The 16682-nt window shown below is 42.7% G+C and overlaps 1 protein-coding gene and 1 long non-coding RNA gene across 4 annotated transcripts in view; one reads left to right on the top strand and one right to left on the bottom strand.

Moving 5' to 3' along the window:
• The window catches only part of BCAT1 (branched chain amino acid transaminase 1), a 136601-nt gene that overhangs the window by 79360 nt on the left and 40559 nt on the right, over positions 1-16682 (bottom strand). Inside the window, exons 1-3 of one of the 3 annotated variants that reach the window (XM_003828876.5) lie at positions 10776-11262; positions 9625-9696; positions 3573-3773 (exon numbers count right to left, since the gene is read on the bottom strand). In XM_003828876.5, the coding sequence (XP_003828924.2) occupies positions 3573-3773; positions 9625-9696; positions 10776-10994 (492 nt within the window). In that variant the 5' untranslated portion in view covers positions 10995-11262. Of the gene's footprint in view, positions 1-3572; positions 3774-9624; positions 9697-9773; positions 9906-10775; positions 11263-16682 lie in introns of those variants that run through there. The other 2 variants (XM_034936166.3, XM_003828874.5) reach the window with 2 other exon arrangements.
• LOC117975474 (uncharacterized) lies at positions 10122-15725 on the top strand. The gene is made up of 2 exons (XR_010108837.1): positions 10122-10218; positions 15215-15725. It is a non-coding gene; the product is annotated as an uncharacterized LOC117975474 (long non-coding RNA).

Here is a 16682-nt window from a genome sequence, read left to right as displayed (position 1 = left end):
CCCTTCTTTAGCAAATGATCAAGAAATAACCATTAAAATAGCCAACCAGCAGCCCTCGGAGCTCCTCTGTCTATGGAGTAGCCATTCTTTTTTTCCTTTACTTTCTTAATAAATTTTATTTTACTTTGTGGACTCTCCCCAAATTCTTTCTTGTGCAACATCCAAGAACCTTCTCTTGGGGTCTGGATTGGGACACCTTTCCCGTAATAACAGTGTGAGAATTGAATTGGAGGACACCCAGCTGGGGTTCACTGCTTGGTGGTGGGGAGAAATCCCTACACCTTTGATCATAGAAGTCTCCTATGTTGACTATTGTTGTGGTGGTGTGAGAGTAGAGGAAAAACTCGGTTGGAGAATTTTTCCTGAAAGAGTAGTTTTGAGGCTAGGGCGTAAACAGCAATAGAGCTTCCATCTGGGCTCAGTCAACTGACACATACAGATTTTGGGCCCTAGGTCAGCACATAAGAAGGCTGCCTACTCTGTGACTGCCATCCTGAAGAGACCACATGGAGAACAAGTAATGCCGGAAGAGCCTTCAACTCCTTGAGTTTTGCAGCCCAGATGGCAATGAAAGTGACCTCTGGTCATCCTCACTGTTCATTATACACAAATTATGAAGCATTAGCATACTAAGAGACACTCCCTCCAGCACCATACGAGTTAGGAAGCCTGTGAGCTGACTCTAACCCCAGCCACTGACAGCAACCGTGTGACGGACCCCAAGCAAAAACCACTTAGCCATCCTAGTCAACCCCAGAAACATGAAAAATAATTTTAAAATGATGCTTGTAATTTTAAGCTATTAATTTTGTTACATAGTGGTAACCATGCAATATACAATCCAGTTATTAATACAAAACATTTATTTTACTTATATTGTAAGCAGAAGACTAATAATAAAAGATTTTGGTTTTTAACAAAGGATAACAGTAATTTGAGAGTTTTTTTTACACTACCCTAATTACAAAAATCTAAATTGGCAAAACCAATCAAAGTAGCATTCCAACTCATCTAAATAGATGGCCAAAGAGTTTTGTTTTTTTTTTTTTTTGAGATGGAGTCTCGCTCTGTCACCCAGTGTGGAGTGCAGCGGCGTGATCTTGGCTCACTGCAAACTCCGCCTCCTGGGTTCACGCCATTTTTCTGCCTCAGCCTCCTAAGTAGCTTGGACTACAGGCGCCTGCCACCACGACCGGCTAATTTTTTTTTTCTTTCTATTTTTAGTAGAGATGGGGTTTCACCATGTTAGCCAGGATGGTCTCGATCTCCTGACCTCGTGATCCGCCCGCCTTGGCCTCCCAAAGTGCTGGGATTACAGGCGTGAGCCACCTCGCCTGGCCGTTTTTTGTTTTGTTTTGTTTTGTTTTGTTTTGTTTTGTTTTGTTTTGTTTCAATAGAGTCAGGGTCTCATCATGTTGCAGCCCAGTAGGTCTCAGCCTTATTTTACCCAGCCCCTATTCAGGATGGAGTCACTCTGGTTTGAACGACTCTGACATTATCTACGTGGAAATAGCATCAGATCCCATGGGTGGAGGGCTCATTTCCCAAGAACTCCATCTCCCTGAAACTGCTGAAATTACAGATGTGAACCACCCCACCCAGTCTTCAAAGAGTTTTCAAAAACCAGTGACCAACAAAATCTTTTTTAACTTCCAAAAATGACATTAAATCATTTCTCATTTACTTCCCATAGGCCAGCAATTCCCAAAATGTGGTCCCTGGAGCGACAGAATTAACATGATCTGGACACTTGTTAGAAATGAGAAACTCTGGAGATGTAGCCAGCTGATTCTGATGCACATTAAGTTTGAGAACCAGTGACCTGGGCTTGGGCATATTATTCCTTTCAAATTTAAAAGCACATAGCCAGGAGCAGTGGCTCATGGCTGTCATCCCAGCACTTGAAGAAGCCAAGGCAAGAGGATTGCTTGAGCCCAGGAGTTTGAGACCAGCCTGGGCAACATGGCAAAACCCAGTCTCAACAAAATATGTAAAAATTAGCCAGACATGGTGACATGTGTCTGTGGTCCCAGCTACTCAGGAGGCTGAGGTACGAGGATTGCTTGAGCCCAGGAGTTTGAGGCTGCAGTGAGCCACGATCGTGCCACTGCACTCCAGCCTGGGTGACAGAGCAAGACTCTGTCTGAAAAATAAATAAATAAATAAAAGCACTTCATTTCACGTGTTCTTTATTATACCTTATGACATGGTGAGGGCTTGTGGCAAATAATGAAAGAACTCATTCAAATTGACATAAGAGGAAGAGCTGGGAACAGAAACTTAGATTCCTAAATTCAACATTTTGTGGATACATATGGACAGTGAATATCTTTCCAAAATTATATGAATTTATAATTTTGAAGCAGTTAATTGCAAAAGCATCCTAGTAATTTTGGCGTATACATGTAGGGGCTATATAACAGAAAGAAGCTTCTCATTAGAACCTTAGCTCCACCCTTACTGCTGTGTAATATTAGTCAAGAAACAACTCTTCTGAGCCTCCTTTTATAATGGATGAGACCACTGCTTCAAGAGTTAATTATTATTGCTAACAACTGGGCTCTCGCTATGCACCAGACGTGACTCTATATGCTTAGATAAATTACTTTATTTTACACTTATGAGATCACTATAAGATAGATATTATAACTACCCCAATTTTATAGATAAAGAAATTAAAGCACAAATGATTAAATTCCTCAAGTCATAAAGGTTCCTATGGAGCAAATGAGACTGAATTTGAGCCCAGGATGTCTGACTTCAAAGCCTGAATGCTTAATCACATGCCTTCTCACTTAAGGTAATTAAATGAGATGATTCATATATGGAACATAATACAGAACGTATTGCAGGAATTCAGTAAACAAAAGTTGTTATTTTATCATTAATCTATTAATATTTTACTATTACCATATTTTAGCACTTAATAGGAAGACTATTATTATTTCCAGCACCCCTATTATTCTGGGAAAGATGTCCAAATCATTCAAAAGTAAAATACAATGAGAATCAAGACAATGGGAAGTATACTGTGCATCTGGTTAATTGTGCACCCTGAAAAGGACCAGGGAAATAATTCTTTAAACATTTTATGCTTATAATTATTTCAACTCATGGCTGAAGGAGGACATTTAATTACATGTCCCTTAACATGCATAACTAGACATTATTACTGGTCATAAAAACATGGAGTTAGCATTAAAATCGAATCATAATATTGTTCTCAATGACCCTTTCTCAATTATTAGAAGATCTAAGAAGAAAGGTGACTTATTAAATTATCAACAGTGCTGGCTTTTTAATTGCCAATTTTCCCACCAGCTGTCCTTTCTATTTGCTTTAAATAATTTTTTTATTGACATCACAGAAAATGCAAGATTATCTGAAAAATTAGCTGCTAAGATTTATCTTCAATCCAACTGTCTACAGGGAAATTTTTAAAGACATTTTCGGCTTCCTCTGGTAAATATGATAAAGCCCATACTGCCCAAGAGCTATTTTAGCAGGAGAAGCTACTTAGTACCTACAGTGAAGTGCAAGCATGTCACTCTCTTTAATTCCCATGTACTTACTTCCACTGCATAGTGCAAAGCTGATGAGCCAGGGTGCAATGACAGGTTCTGAAGAGGCTTGATATGAGGTTTCTCCCATCCAAACTCTAAGGACCACTCCACCGTCAGCATATGATCCGTGAACACAGTTCCAAAAACCAGATTATTGGGGTCTGGTTTTTCCTTTAAAATGGTAGCTGGTGTGACTATTAGGTCTTTAGCCTGGGGAAGAAAAATCATCACTATTTACAGAAAAGTTACTGAGCATTCGCTGGCTAGATGATACAGAGGGGAAAAAAAAAAGGAAATCAATTGACTTTTAAAGGTTGGCAGCTAACACAGAAATTTAACACTCTGAGCTGAACAAATCATGCCTGCATTCAGAATTCGGCCAGTTATTCATAATCTCTGCAATGGACACTGCCTAATAGAATATCAGAACCAAATTTCAGTGATATATAGAAGAGGGACAAAATAGCAGATGGGGTAAGATGATGCAAAAAAAGAATACAACCCTTTTTCACTCTCACCATAGGACTCATGTTGAGTATTTGGGAAAGATGAAAGAGATGTTTTCCCTAATAAAAAATGGCAACACTCACAATGATTTGTTAAACTAAAATGAATGTCATTAAGTACTAAACTGCTATTTAGCAATGGTTACACTCCAACTGCCCCAAAGAATTGTTGGCATAAGCCTTCAAAATCCTCTGGGTGCACTGGAGAAGAAATGAGCAAAGTGAAGCAAATGTTTTCCTCTTTGAAAACAGGAAAGTTGATAATGAACACTAAGATATAAATCCTCTGTTCTGTGTGGAGGAAACAGTGAACAAAGGAACTCTTATTTAAACAAAGATAAATCAGAGTAATAGGAAACAACTCCCCACAAGCAGCATCTCACCAGCTCCCGACATAGCCAGTTTGCCCACTGCAAATGGTCAAACATTAAGCGTACAAATTGCATGCGATACCACCACTAACTTTATAGCAGCTGTGGAATGCTGACAAAAACACAGGAGACCAGCACTTTGGGAAGCCGAGGTATGCAGATCACAAGGTCAGGAGATTGAGACCATCCTGGCTAACATGGTGAAACCCCGTCTCTACTAAAAATACTAAAAATTAGCCAGGCGTGGTGGCATGCACCTGTAGTCGCAGCTACTTAGGAGGCTGAGGCAGGAAAATCGCTTGAACCCGGAGGGTGGAGGTTGCAGAGAGTCAAGATCGCACCACTGCACTCCAGCCTGGGAGACAGAGCAAGACTCTGTCTCAGAAAAAAAAAAAAAGAAAAGAAAAGAAGAGAAAAGAGAAGAAAAAAGAAACACAAGAGAAGGAACTTTTTGATCAGTTAAAAAAACAGGGGCAAGTTCAACCTGTAACAGGTTGTGAAGGGATGTCAAACTCCATCTCTTTGAATATACAAAAAAAGTCTTTTCCCTCCCAAATTAAATACAGACCTTCACTTTACATCATCAGCTCTTATCATTATTTTTAAAATGATCTAATTCTGTTTAATTCACTGCCTTGCAGCTACGTGAGTCATTTGATATATTATGAATGATAGTAAATTATATTTTTAGAATAATATTCAGGCTGAAAACATTCTAAAACAACCAGAAAGCTCATATTACAATGACACAAAAGGCATTAAGGACAGAATATTACTGTAATGTTCAGGCTAGTCTAGTAATGCTACTTTGTAATATGGCAATAAAATGCCAAGTTTCAATAAAAAATTGACTTTGTTCTACCATGATTATTATTATTATTTTGTATTTTTTTTAGAGATAGGGACTCACTATGTTGCCCAGGCTGGTCTTGAACTCCTGGGCTTAAGCAATCTGCCTGCCTCGACCTCCCAAAGTTCTAAGATTACAGGCATGAGCCACTGTGCCCAGCCTGTTTTACCACTATTTAATTCAAGTAAAAACGTTAATTTAAGACTTTTTACTAAGTATAATAAGTTTATTTAAAGAAATATATTCCAGCTAAATTATTTTTATCTTTGAATCCCTTTTCTCTCCCGTTGTCCTCTGGACTAGGTAGGGGGTCAGGCAGACTTTACTTGCAGACCAAATGCAGCCAGCTGGCCTGTTTTGAAATTAAAATGTTATTGGAACATAGTCACGCCATTCTTGTATCTTCAGTGGCAGCACAGCCAACTAGTTGTAACAGAAACCTGATGGCCCTCAAGCCTAAAATATTTATCATCTAGCCATTTAAGAAAGTTTAGCAGGCCGGGCACAGTGGCTCACCCTGTAATCCCAACACTTTGGGAGGCCGAGGCAGGTGGATCACCAAAGGTCAGGAGTTTGAGATCAACCTGGCAAACACAGCACAACCCTGTCTCTACTAAAAACACAAAAATTAACTGAGTGTAGTGGTGGGCGCCTGTAATCCCAGCTACTTGGGAGGCTGAGGCAGGAGAACTGCTTGAACCTGGGAGGCAGAGGTTGCAGTCAGCAGAGACACACCAGTGCACTCCAGCCTGGGCAATAAGAGTGGAACTCCATCTCAAAAAAAAAAGAAAGAAAGTTTAGCAACCCCTATTCTGGACTATTTAGACAAGAAGTCTGGCTAGAGTATTCACAGTTGAATTCCAAAGCTAACACAGTGCCTAGCACACAGAATAGTAAAGGGTTTCTTAAATACTGAAGATGTCTGGCTGCTTTCAGATACACTCACAGAAGATGTCCAGGATTTAAAGAGAGTGAAATTGTAACACAAACTTTTTATTACATGAATAATTTCACAGTATTCTTGCACAACAAATACCTGTGATTTACCTTAGTTAGCTTTTATCAGTGAATGGGGAGGACCCTGGGCTAAGAAACATTTGGAGCCATATCAATACAGTACGACAAACTTAATGCAAATTTTCTTCTACTAAGACTACTTAGTAAAAGGGGGAGGGTAGTAAAACACAAAACAAAAACAGAAAGATGAGAGTGGGTGACAAGAATGATTATGATCCAGTATATATAATTTTTAGTTTTCTGAGACCTCTCCTTAAAATACCCATAGGACCCACAATAACCCACTAATCCAGAGAGATCAAATTAGTGGCAAAGCAGGGATAGAATAAGGTAATTTTTAACCTCAAATAAGTGTTCTTATAATTAGAACTTCATAATATCAGTTAAATTTCTGACAATTAAAGATAAATTATTACATTTCTAGGTATGACCTCTATTTCAGTAAACTGCTACATTCTTTCGTAAGACACATTATTTCTTAATGATATGAATAGCAACCTCTAACTTTCTGATTTGTACCTAAGCACTGCCCTATATCCAGTTTTGTTTTGTTTTGCTTTTTCTTTTAGATGGAGTCTGACTCTGTCACCCAGGCGGAAGAGCAGTGATGTGATCTGGGCTCACTGCAACCTCCGCCTCCCAGGTTCAAGTGATTCTCCTGCTTCAGCCTCCCGAGTAGCTGGGACTACAGGCATGTGCCACAACACCCGGCTAATTTTTGTATTTTTGGTAGAGATGGGGTTTCACCATGTTGACCAGGCTGGTCTCGAACTCCTGACCTCAGGTGACCCACCCACCTTGGCCTCTGAAAGTGCTGGGATTACAGGTGTGAGCTACCGCGCCCGGCCTATATCCAGTTTTTCAAAGTAATATACGATTAGGTGGCTTCAGAATCTCATCATGAAGTTTTCTCTACTTGAAAAAAAAATTCTGCAACTCTGAAAACTAAAAATAACAACTTTTAACCTGAGCTCAAAGAGAAATTACCTAAGAATACTAAATTACTAGGTGATAGAATTGAATAAAGTTCAAACGTAAACAAGCAATATTAGCTGAAGACATGTGACTCGTTTGGGGCAGATATGAAATGTAGTTTTAAGGGAACGATTTGTTTCCTAAAGGAAACAAATTTTATAAACAATTTTTATCAGTGTTCTTTAAAAAGTATTTTATTTTTCTAGATTTCCTTTTCAAAGATAAATAAAAATAATATTTTGTCAAATGATACTTTCTTCTGCATAATTAATCTGTCTCTTTCCAATGCTCCACATTCCCTGATGATATCGAAGTCAGGATGTTTCACACCATATGTTTGTGGAAGAATTTGGAATGCCACAATAACTGATTGTGAAATGGCAAGAAATATTGACAAAAACAGGGCATATTAAAAACAACTTCCTAATTCAAAGTTTGCAGTTGGGTAATCATTTGTTCTGAAATAGGGAGGCTCAGGGCAGGGAAGTGTAAATTTGTTGAAAGCACCTGAAAACTGTTTCAGCCAGGGTTCAGTCAACACCCTTTTTTTTTTTTTTTTTTTTTTTTGCTCTGTTGCCCAGGCTGGAGTGCAGTGGCACAATCTCGGCTCGCTGCAACCTCCGCCTCCCCGGTTCAAGCAAGTCTCAAGCCTCAGCCTCCCAGGTAGCTGGGATTACAGGCATGTGTCATCACACCTGGCTAATTTTTGTATTTTTAATACAAACAGGGTTTCACCATGTTGGCCAGGCTAGTCTCAAACTCCGGACCTCAAATGATCCACCCACCTCAGCCTCCCAAAGTGCTGGGATTACAGGGGTGAGTCACCATGCCAGGCCTGTCAACACCTTTTGCTCACCATCGTATAGCACATTTGCTCTTCTCTTCATTGGCCACATTTTTCAAAAATCAAGTCTGTATTACAACTGTATCAGACATTTAATAACTTTATTCTAGGTTCTTGTGCATTATTCTTACTCCATTTGGAAAGCCTTAGGCACTATGCTCATCTTTTAGAGATACTCTTTTAAAATCTAATAAAGAGGATCATGAAGAGAACTGCAGATTTGCAGTGTTGCATTCTGTGGAGATATGTGAAGCTGGAGGAATTGGAAGAAATAGATGGCTGACCTCTTGCAAATGAAGAAAAAGAAAGGAAAAGATTATTTAAATTTGAGTTGATATTTTTCTTTGCAAAGAATTCTTCAGGCTAGGCTTGGTGGCTCACGCCTGTAATCCCAGCACTTTGGGAGGTGGATTGCATGAGACCAGCCTGGCTAACATGGTGATAACCCCATCTCTACTAAAAATACAAAATTAGCTGGGAGTGATGGCACACGCCTGTAATCTCAGCTACTCAGGAGGCTGAGGCAGGAGAACAACTTGAACCTGGGAGGCAGAGATTGCAGTGAGCCGAGATCGTGCCACTGCACTCCAGCCTGGGTGACAGAGCGAGACCCTGTCTCAAAAAACAGAAAAGAAATTGCAATATTCTAATTTTGCTTTTTAAAAAATCCTTGCTAAGATGACAGCAAGAGAAGGAAAAAGAAAAATAAAAATCCCTTGCAAGTAGAGACCTAATCTTGAATTCACCTTTGGATGTCCAATGCATGGCACAGTCTCCAGCACACTGTGAGAGAGCTGAATGTGTGAGAAACTGATGAGTCAAGTTTCCTTCCCTCTCTGAACCGCCAGGATGTGAGATCATTAGGACACTCTGTGCTATGGATGACAATTGACAGTGACTCAAACAGGCAGAAGAGCAGCACTAGGCATAAAACGAAGAAGCTAAAACCCCCACGAGGAGGGAGGGTAGGAGATCATGACTTATAGAAAAAATAATATTACATCTTACATTTGTATTTGTACAATTTTCAACGTGCTTTATTTGTTTCTCACTGTTTGAAGTATGAGCTATTTACTATATAAACCCCGCAATTCAGATAGAAAAGAAGAAAATGCAACACTTTCACTGTAGAGTGTTATGTGCTACTGAAAGAGAAAAATCACAGTTTAACTTTTTCTACAAGTAGACTGAAGGTTTGTACGTATTATGGAATCAGATAAACAACTAGGTTAATATTTACGAATTGACTATTTTTCAAGAAAAATATATGACTCAAAATAAAATCAGCAATTAGCTGCTAGATAATTTTTGTTGTGATTAATGTACTGTCACTCTCTAAATGGCTTTTTTTCCTCTAAGAGTGGAATTTTAAACGTCTGGCAACACAACCTAGGAACTGGGTAACCCACACAGTGAAAATTTCCCCGAATCTCAACAAGAAATGGATTTATTCAGTTGAACGTTGCTTTAGACACTAAGCCTCTGGCAAGCAACTTACCTTAAAAGTCCCCACCACCTCTTTTGATCCTCCTTCTCCGGTACACTCTGCGGAGCATCCGTTACTGCAATCCTTAAAGAAGAATTAAACCACCATTAAGTAAATGCAGGTGGGTAAGCGGGACCCGGGGTAACCTACATGACACTCACCATGATACCGTGCGCTCCTCTCCAGGACCCAGGCAAACACAAAAAAGGAGGCTCAGACAACCAAGCACCCAGGCCCGAACCTCCAACAAGCGTGTCTTGGGAGTGCTGCCCTGCACTTCCCACCCTGCCGGGGTCGCGGCGGTTTTTGTCCTCCTCCGCCGGCTCAGGGAAGACTGGTTAAATTCCAGGTCAGCTCTACAGAGCCAGGGTTCGCCGGCAAAGAACAAAAAAACAATTGTCTCCCTTATATCCGAGCAAATAGTCTAGACTGGGGTGTTAAGCCATTTATAGAAAAATCTCCAGGGCGCGCTCAGCCTCGTGGTCTTGTCAATCACAGACGCACAATAGCAAGCCTGCAAAGGGAACGGGGACGGGCGTGAACCATTTCCTCCACCAGCAAGGTCCTCCGATGCCGCAGCATCCACCCCACACCTTAAACCTCATGGTATTAGTGGGCAATTTAAAAGATAAAGACACAGGGAAGCGGGACTAATTGGGAAAACCTGCAGACATTTGTTTTAATGCCTAATCTGCTAAATAACTACGGGGGTGGGGGTGGGGGTGGGGGTGGGGGTGGGGAAGGAAGAGATCCAAGGAGGCAGAAGGCTGCGGTCAAAATATTTTGGGGTGGCAAAGTCACGTAGGATGTGGCTGTGGGTTCTGGCAGCCCAGAGATTCAGCTCCCGCCTCCTCCCTCAGAGCGAGTCCATAGCTACCCTCACGTTCCCCGTGGCGGTCCTCGCCGCGCTCCGGAGCGGGTTACCCATGAGGGTGCTAGACCTGGGCAGCGGGAACCTCGAAGAGGTGGAGATTGCAGGCTGGGACTCCAGATTTCGGGCAGGGATGCGGGGAAGGGAAGACGCCTCGCTGGAGGCGGAATGGAGGGCAAGGCGAAGGAGGATGGTGCAGGAAACGGCGACAAGGCGCCCGGCCAGGCCCGCGAGCTACCGAGACCCGGGTTCCAATCCGCCCCCCTTCCGCAAACGCCCGGGTTCGAGGTACCTGGCGGGCAAGGGCCGCAGCGGAGCGAAGCGGGCTGGCCATGGGGAGGCTGCGGGGACGCGGGGCTGCCGAGAGCGGCGGTGGCACGGAGCGCGCGGCTGGAAGCGAAAGCAGGCGGTGTGGCCAAGCCCCGGCGCACGGCCCATAGGGCGCTGGGTACCACGACCTGGGGCCGCGCGCCAGGGCCAGGCGCAGGGTACGACGCAACCCCTCCAGCATCCCTTGGGGAGGAGCCTCCAACCGTCTCGTCCCAGTCTGTCTGCAGTCGCTAAAACCGAAGCGGTTGTCCCTGTCACCGGGGTCGCTTGCGGTGGCCCGAGAATGCGCGCCACGAACGAGCGCCTTTCCAAGCGCAGATATTTCGCGAGCATCCTTGTTTATTAAACAACCTCTAGGTGAATGGCCAGGAAGCGCCCCTCGGTCAAGGCTAAGGAAACCGCGGAGAAACTACATTAGGGCAGCTTTTCCACCGACTCCAAATCCAACTGACAAAAAGCAGTTTCTGCCCTCGAGAGTTTGCGGGCGGGGATTGACATTTGTGCGTCTGCTCTTGTCTGCCACTGACCCCTATGTGCAAACTGAAGGGGGAGAACGTGAATCCAGCTTTTAGATTTCCCTGCGCCACCTACCCAAACGGAATTTGTAACTCGGGGTGTTATGGGGCTACCAGGCTCGCATTCCCTAAGGGCCATTTCTGCCCAAAGATCTCAATGCCTTTCATCGTTTTCAGGCAAAGCAGACCATCAAGAGCTCCAATCATACTGTTTTCATAGTTTTCCGATGTAGGCTCGCGATCGCAATATTTAGAAAGAGGACTGGAAAAGTGATGTTAGAAATACTATTCGTTTTAGAAAGGGAAAGGAGGATTGGAATAGCTATTGTCTTATATGCAGTGTTCGCCTGGGGCACCGTCAGCCTAAATTATGAGCCTTCCTGGTTTTTAAATTAATAGGAAGTGGTAACTGGGGCTGACTTGATCTTGGAAAGAGGGGGAGGGCAGTTTATTCTGGGTGAAAGCGGTTAAATCCGGTTTGGTTTTTTAAATGGTTTCATACAACACTACTGATAATATACTGTGGCTCTAATCTTATCAACTCAGAAAACCTACATTTTTCCTCTCCTTTATACAAGGCACAGAAAGGCCTCTTACTCTGGGGTGGGGCCCCAAGCTCCAAAGACCACAGAGTCCAGGCAGGTCACGTACCACCATAGAGCGGCGAGTGTCCCTGGAAGTCCAGGGTCGCTTATAAAATAAGTTTTGTCCTTGTTGTTTTGAGACGGAGTCTCGCTCTGTCGCCCAGGCTGGAGTGCAGTGGCGCGATCTCGGCTAATTGCAACATCCGCCTCCCCGGTTCAAGCAATTCTCCCACCTCAGCCTCCCGAGTAGCTGGGACTACAGGCCTGCGCCACCACGCCGGGCTAATTTTTGTATTTTTTGTAGAGACCAGGTTTTGCTATGTTGCCCAGGCTGGTCTCAAACTCCTGGACTCAAGCCACCCACCCATCTCAGCCTCCCAAAGTGCTAGGATTACAGGCGTGAGCCAGGCGCCCGGCCTCCATCTGTATTAACTGCTTCTATTTCCTCCCCATCAAGGGCTTCTGTCCAATTATTCCACCTAAATAAGGTCTCTAATAGCCTTCATTTTGTTCCTGCCAATGGTTTTGCTTCTCGTGCATTTTCATGGCTGCACCTATGTGCTGATGACTCCCAAATATATTTTTTCAGTCCACCTGTCTCCTGAGCAGTAGGTACTTGCTACTCAAAAATCTGTCTAAAATAAAAACGGTGTATCTATCCACCATGTTCGAAGAACTGGGCTAGTTGCTGGGGGAGGGTTGAGAGCTTACCATCATCCTGTTATCATGCATTGCCCCCAGCCAGAGAGAAAAGTGTTAATTGTGTTAGAAAGTGTTAAGGAATCCCACAGACAGGTGTAAAATTATAACAAGTGCTGCCTGTGCTCTAAGAGCCTCTAATAATGGATTGTATTGACTCAGAAAGGCCTGGAAAGGCTTTCAGCAAGTGATCCTTGAGCAGAAATCTGAAAGATTAAAGAAATTTACTAAAGGAAGAAAGGATGAAGAGCACCTGGTATGAAAGTGAGTTCCAGGACAAAAGAACTTCTCTGAGGAGGGCTGGAACAAAGGGCCAAAAGAGAGCCTGGGGCTGCGGTAGACAGAAGAGGATGGAGCTTAGGCTAGTGAGTAGCCAAAGGGCCAGCCAAGTAGTGCCTTAGGGAGAGCTAAAGAATAATTTTAAAAAGCAAAAATAAGATAAAAGCCTGACTGTCATACAGGTATAAAATAAACTAAATTACAGAGTTTATTTAAATTATTTAATGAAGTTACCAGGCAGATATAAAAACTGGTTCAAAGAACAGGCATGTTTATAGGTCAGAAATATTGAAATGAATATGCAAATGAAATTGGCTTCTTCCACAGTAGGGGAGAGAAGTTAATTGAACCCTGACCTTCAGATTTTACTTGCATGACTGCATGCAATAATTATTTTGCATTTCTATCAGTCATCTGTAAAATAACTCAAAAACAATGAAACAATGTAAGACCCAATGAAAGGGCCCATGGAATCAGAATCAGATAACCTTAAAGGTTTGCTCTAAACAATTCAGTTTTCCATTGAAGTACAAATTTTTCCCTACAGTAGGGTAATATAATTTCTTCATTCAAGAAGTGCTATTAGTCAGCAACAGCTGAAGTAAACCAGACATAGTAGTCACTGTACTTACTAGTTACGCTAAGAAGCTGTAGCTTTAGCAGTTTTCAATTTAGCTTAACCTAGGGGCAAGAGAAACCATTGAAAGGTTAAGGATTAGGTGGAGTGTGCAGGAGCGGTGACAGAATTGAAGGTATTGGCTGCAGTTTGGAGTTTGGAAGAGGGTCTGGGTGGAGAGGAATGGATTTTGAAGAAGATATTACAGAACCCACATACGAGATGATCCTTTTAATAAGTCAGACTTGGCTGGTGGTTGGTAATAGAAGTGGAGAGAAACAGCCAGATTTCAGCAAGAATGGAGATAAGGTGGCAGCCTGGGCAACATGGCAAAACCCTGTCTCTGGTAAAAATACAAAAATTAGCCAGGCGCGGTGGCATGTGCCTGTAGTCCCAGCTACTCACGGGATTAAGGTGAGAGGATTACCTGAACTTGGTGAGTTGAGGCTGCAGTGGGCCAGGATCACACCACTGCACTCGCCTGGGTGACACAGTGAGACACAATCTCAAAAAAAAAGAAAAAGAAAAATAGATGATATAAGGTGGGACAAGGATGAGAGAAGTGCCAAGGAGGCCTCCTTGGATCTGACTTGCTTATCTATTTGGTGATATTCACTAAGAAAAAAGGAATGTTGAAAAAGAATGTGTTTGAGGGGATGAGGAGGAGTCTGGTTTGGGACCTATGATTTCTGAAGTGTCTCCAAGACTGGCTGTGAGAGATCTGCCTGTCTGAAGCTCAGAGAAGAGGTCTGGATTAGAGGTATTATTGAATCATTGGCATAGAGGTGGTAACTGAAGCTATGGGTGCGAAAGAGAATCTCTATATGTCAGTTTTCTCCTCTGTAAAATGAGACAATAGCAATACTTCATGTTTGTCAACTGGGATAGATGAGCATTAATATATGAAACTTATGTATATTACTTAGAACCATGCCTGATGTCAGCCATGGAGAATAGGTGAAAGAATGGGCATGGCTCTGTTTCCATTAAACTGTATTTGAAAAACGGGACAGAGCAAATGTGGTCTGTGGACTGTAAGTTGCTTACTCCTGCTCTATGTAGTTGCTCTAGTAGAAACATAGCAGTTGTCCCTCAAATGCATCCAAGTGATGATCACCAATGTCTATCCATTCTTGCTCCAAATACCCTGACAGTTGCCATTTCTCCAACCATGTTATCCGCATCCTAGTACCAAACAGCTTCCAAGCAGCTCCTCTGACCCCAGCCTTGCTTCTCTTTAAGCCATTCTTAGCATGACAACCAGTGAAAATGTCTCAAACGCAAATCTGAAGACATCTCCTCTTGGTCAAAAAACCTTCAAGGCTTCACATCACCTATTTGACAAAATGATTGGCAAGCTCCCAGCCCATCCCAGATTCTGCCTTCTGCCTCTGACTCTCCAGCTCACCTTTTGCTAGGCTTTCTTTCTCTCTCCCCCGAAACATTTAATTTATTTCAGTCCTTTCGGACATCAGGCCTTCTCACAGGTGCCCAAATACCTGTAACATTCCCTGCCTTTGCCAGGCACTGTCATCCTTCCTTGTTCAGTCCCTGTGCCATGTCCTTGGCAGGAACGTCTCTGAACCCTGTCTAGGCTACAGTGGGTTCCTCTGCTGTTTATTTACATACAATGCTTGCCATTTCAAAATAATGGTAATATTTTATTCTAATCATTTGATTAATGCTCTTCTAATTTTATGATGGGAAGTTCATGTCTGTCAGGCCTCTGAGCCCAAGCTAATCCATCATATCCCCTGTGACCTGCACGTATACATCCAGATGGCCTGAAGCAACTGAAGATCAACAAAAGTGAAAATAGCAGGTTCCTGCCTTAACTGATGACATTCCACTGTTGTGATTTGTTCCTGCCCCACCCTAACCGATCAATTGACTTTGTGAGAATACACCCTCCCTGCCCTTGCGATAATGTACTTTGTGATATTTCCCCACCCTTGTGAATGCACTTTGTATGATACACCCTCCCCACCCTTGAGAAGGTACTTTGTAATATCCTCCCCCGCCCTTAAGATACTTTGTAATATTCTCCTCGCCCTTGAGAATGTACTTTGTAAGATCCATCCCCTGCCCACAAAAAATTGCTCCTACTCCACCGCCTATCCCAAATCTCTAAGAACTAATTATAATCCCACCACCCTTTGCTGACTCTCTTTTGGCCCGCCTGTACCCAGGTGATTAAAAAGCTTTATTGCTCACACAAAGCCTGTTTGGTGTCTCTTCACACGAACGCACATGACAATGCCTATATTATTCACCTAGCCATCCCACCTCACCCAGTGCCGGACATGCTGTGGAGAGTTAAAAATCTGTTGAACTGCAGCTCTCTAATATTTTAGAAAGCATGTACTTACTATACTTTGGAATTTTAACTGCCAAAGTTTAGAATATAATAGACTAACATGTTCTCAGGGTCCACTCCACTCCTAGATATGAGCTTCTTTGCTTCATAGAACTGCTCTCCCTCACCCTAAATCTTTCTTCTTCCTTTTTTTCTATTTTCTGCCTTCCTCTACTTGTTGTCTTCCCTTGTACAGTCATAATAAGGACTTTATATGCATTGTGACTGTTCAAAGAGATTGGATCAATGCTTTCCAGTAGAACTTTCTGTGCTGATGGAAACGTTCTATATCTGCCAGGTAGCCACTAAGCCACACGTAGCTACTGAGCACTTCAAGTGTGGTTAGTGTGATTGAGAAACCGAATTTTTAATCTTGTTTCATTTTAATTTATATTTAAATGTAAATAGCTGGGCCGGGCATGGTGGCTCACACCTGTAATCGCCCCACTTTAGGAGGGTGAGGCGAGTGGGCAGGTCACTTGAGCTCAGGAGTTCAAGACCAGCCTGGGCAACATGGTGAAACCCACCTCTACCAAGAACACAACAAATTAGTTGGGCGTGGTGCCATACACCTATGGTCCCAGCTACTTGGGAGGCTGAGATGAGAGGATCACTTGAGCCCAGGAGGTGGAGGTTGCAGTGAGCCAATATCACACCACTCCACTCCAGCCTAGGTGACAGAGCAAGACCCTGTCTTAAAAAAAATAATAAACATTAAAAATCTTTTCAAATGTAAATAGCTAACTACATGGGGCTACAGTCTGAGCACTGGTTTGGGCATTGAAGTCCCTTGGTTGAGATTCGTTATCCTGGTTCTATC

This window comes from Pan paniscus, chromosome 10 (genome assembly GCF_029289425.2).
Source record: "Pan paniscus chromosome 10, NHGRI_mPanPan1-v2.0_pri, whole genome shotgun sequence".
NCBI classification, from domain to species: Eukaryota; Metazoa; Chordata; class Mammalia; order Primates; family Hominidae; genus Pan; species Pan paniscus.
This window is presented reverse-complemented; position numbering and strand designations above follow the sequence as displayed.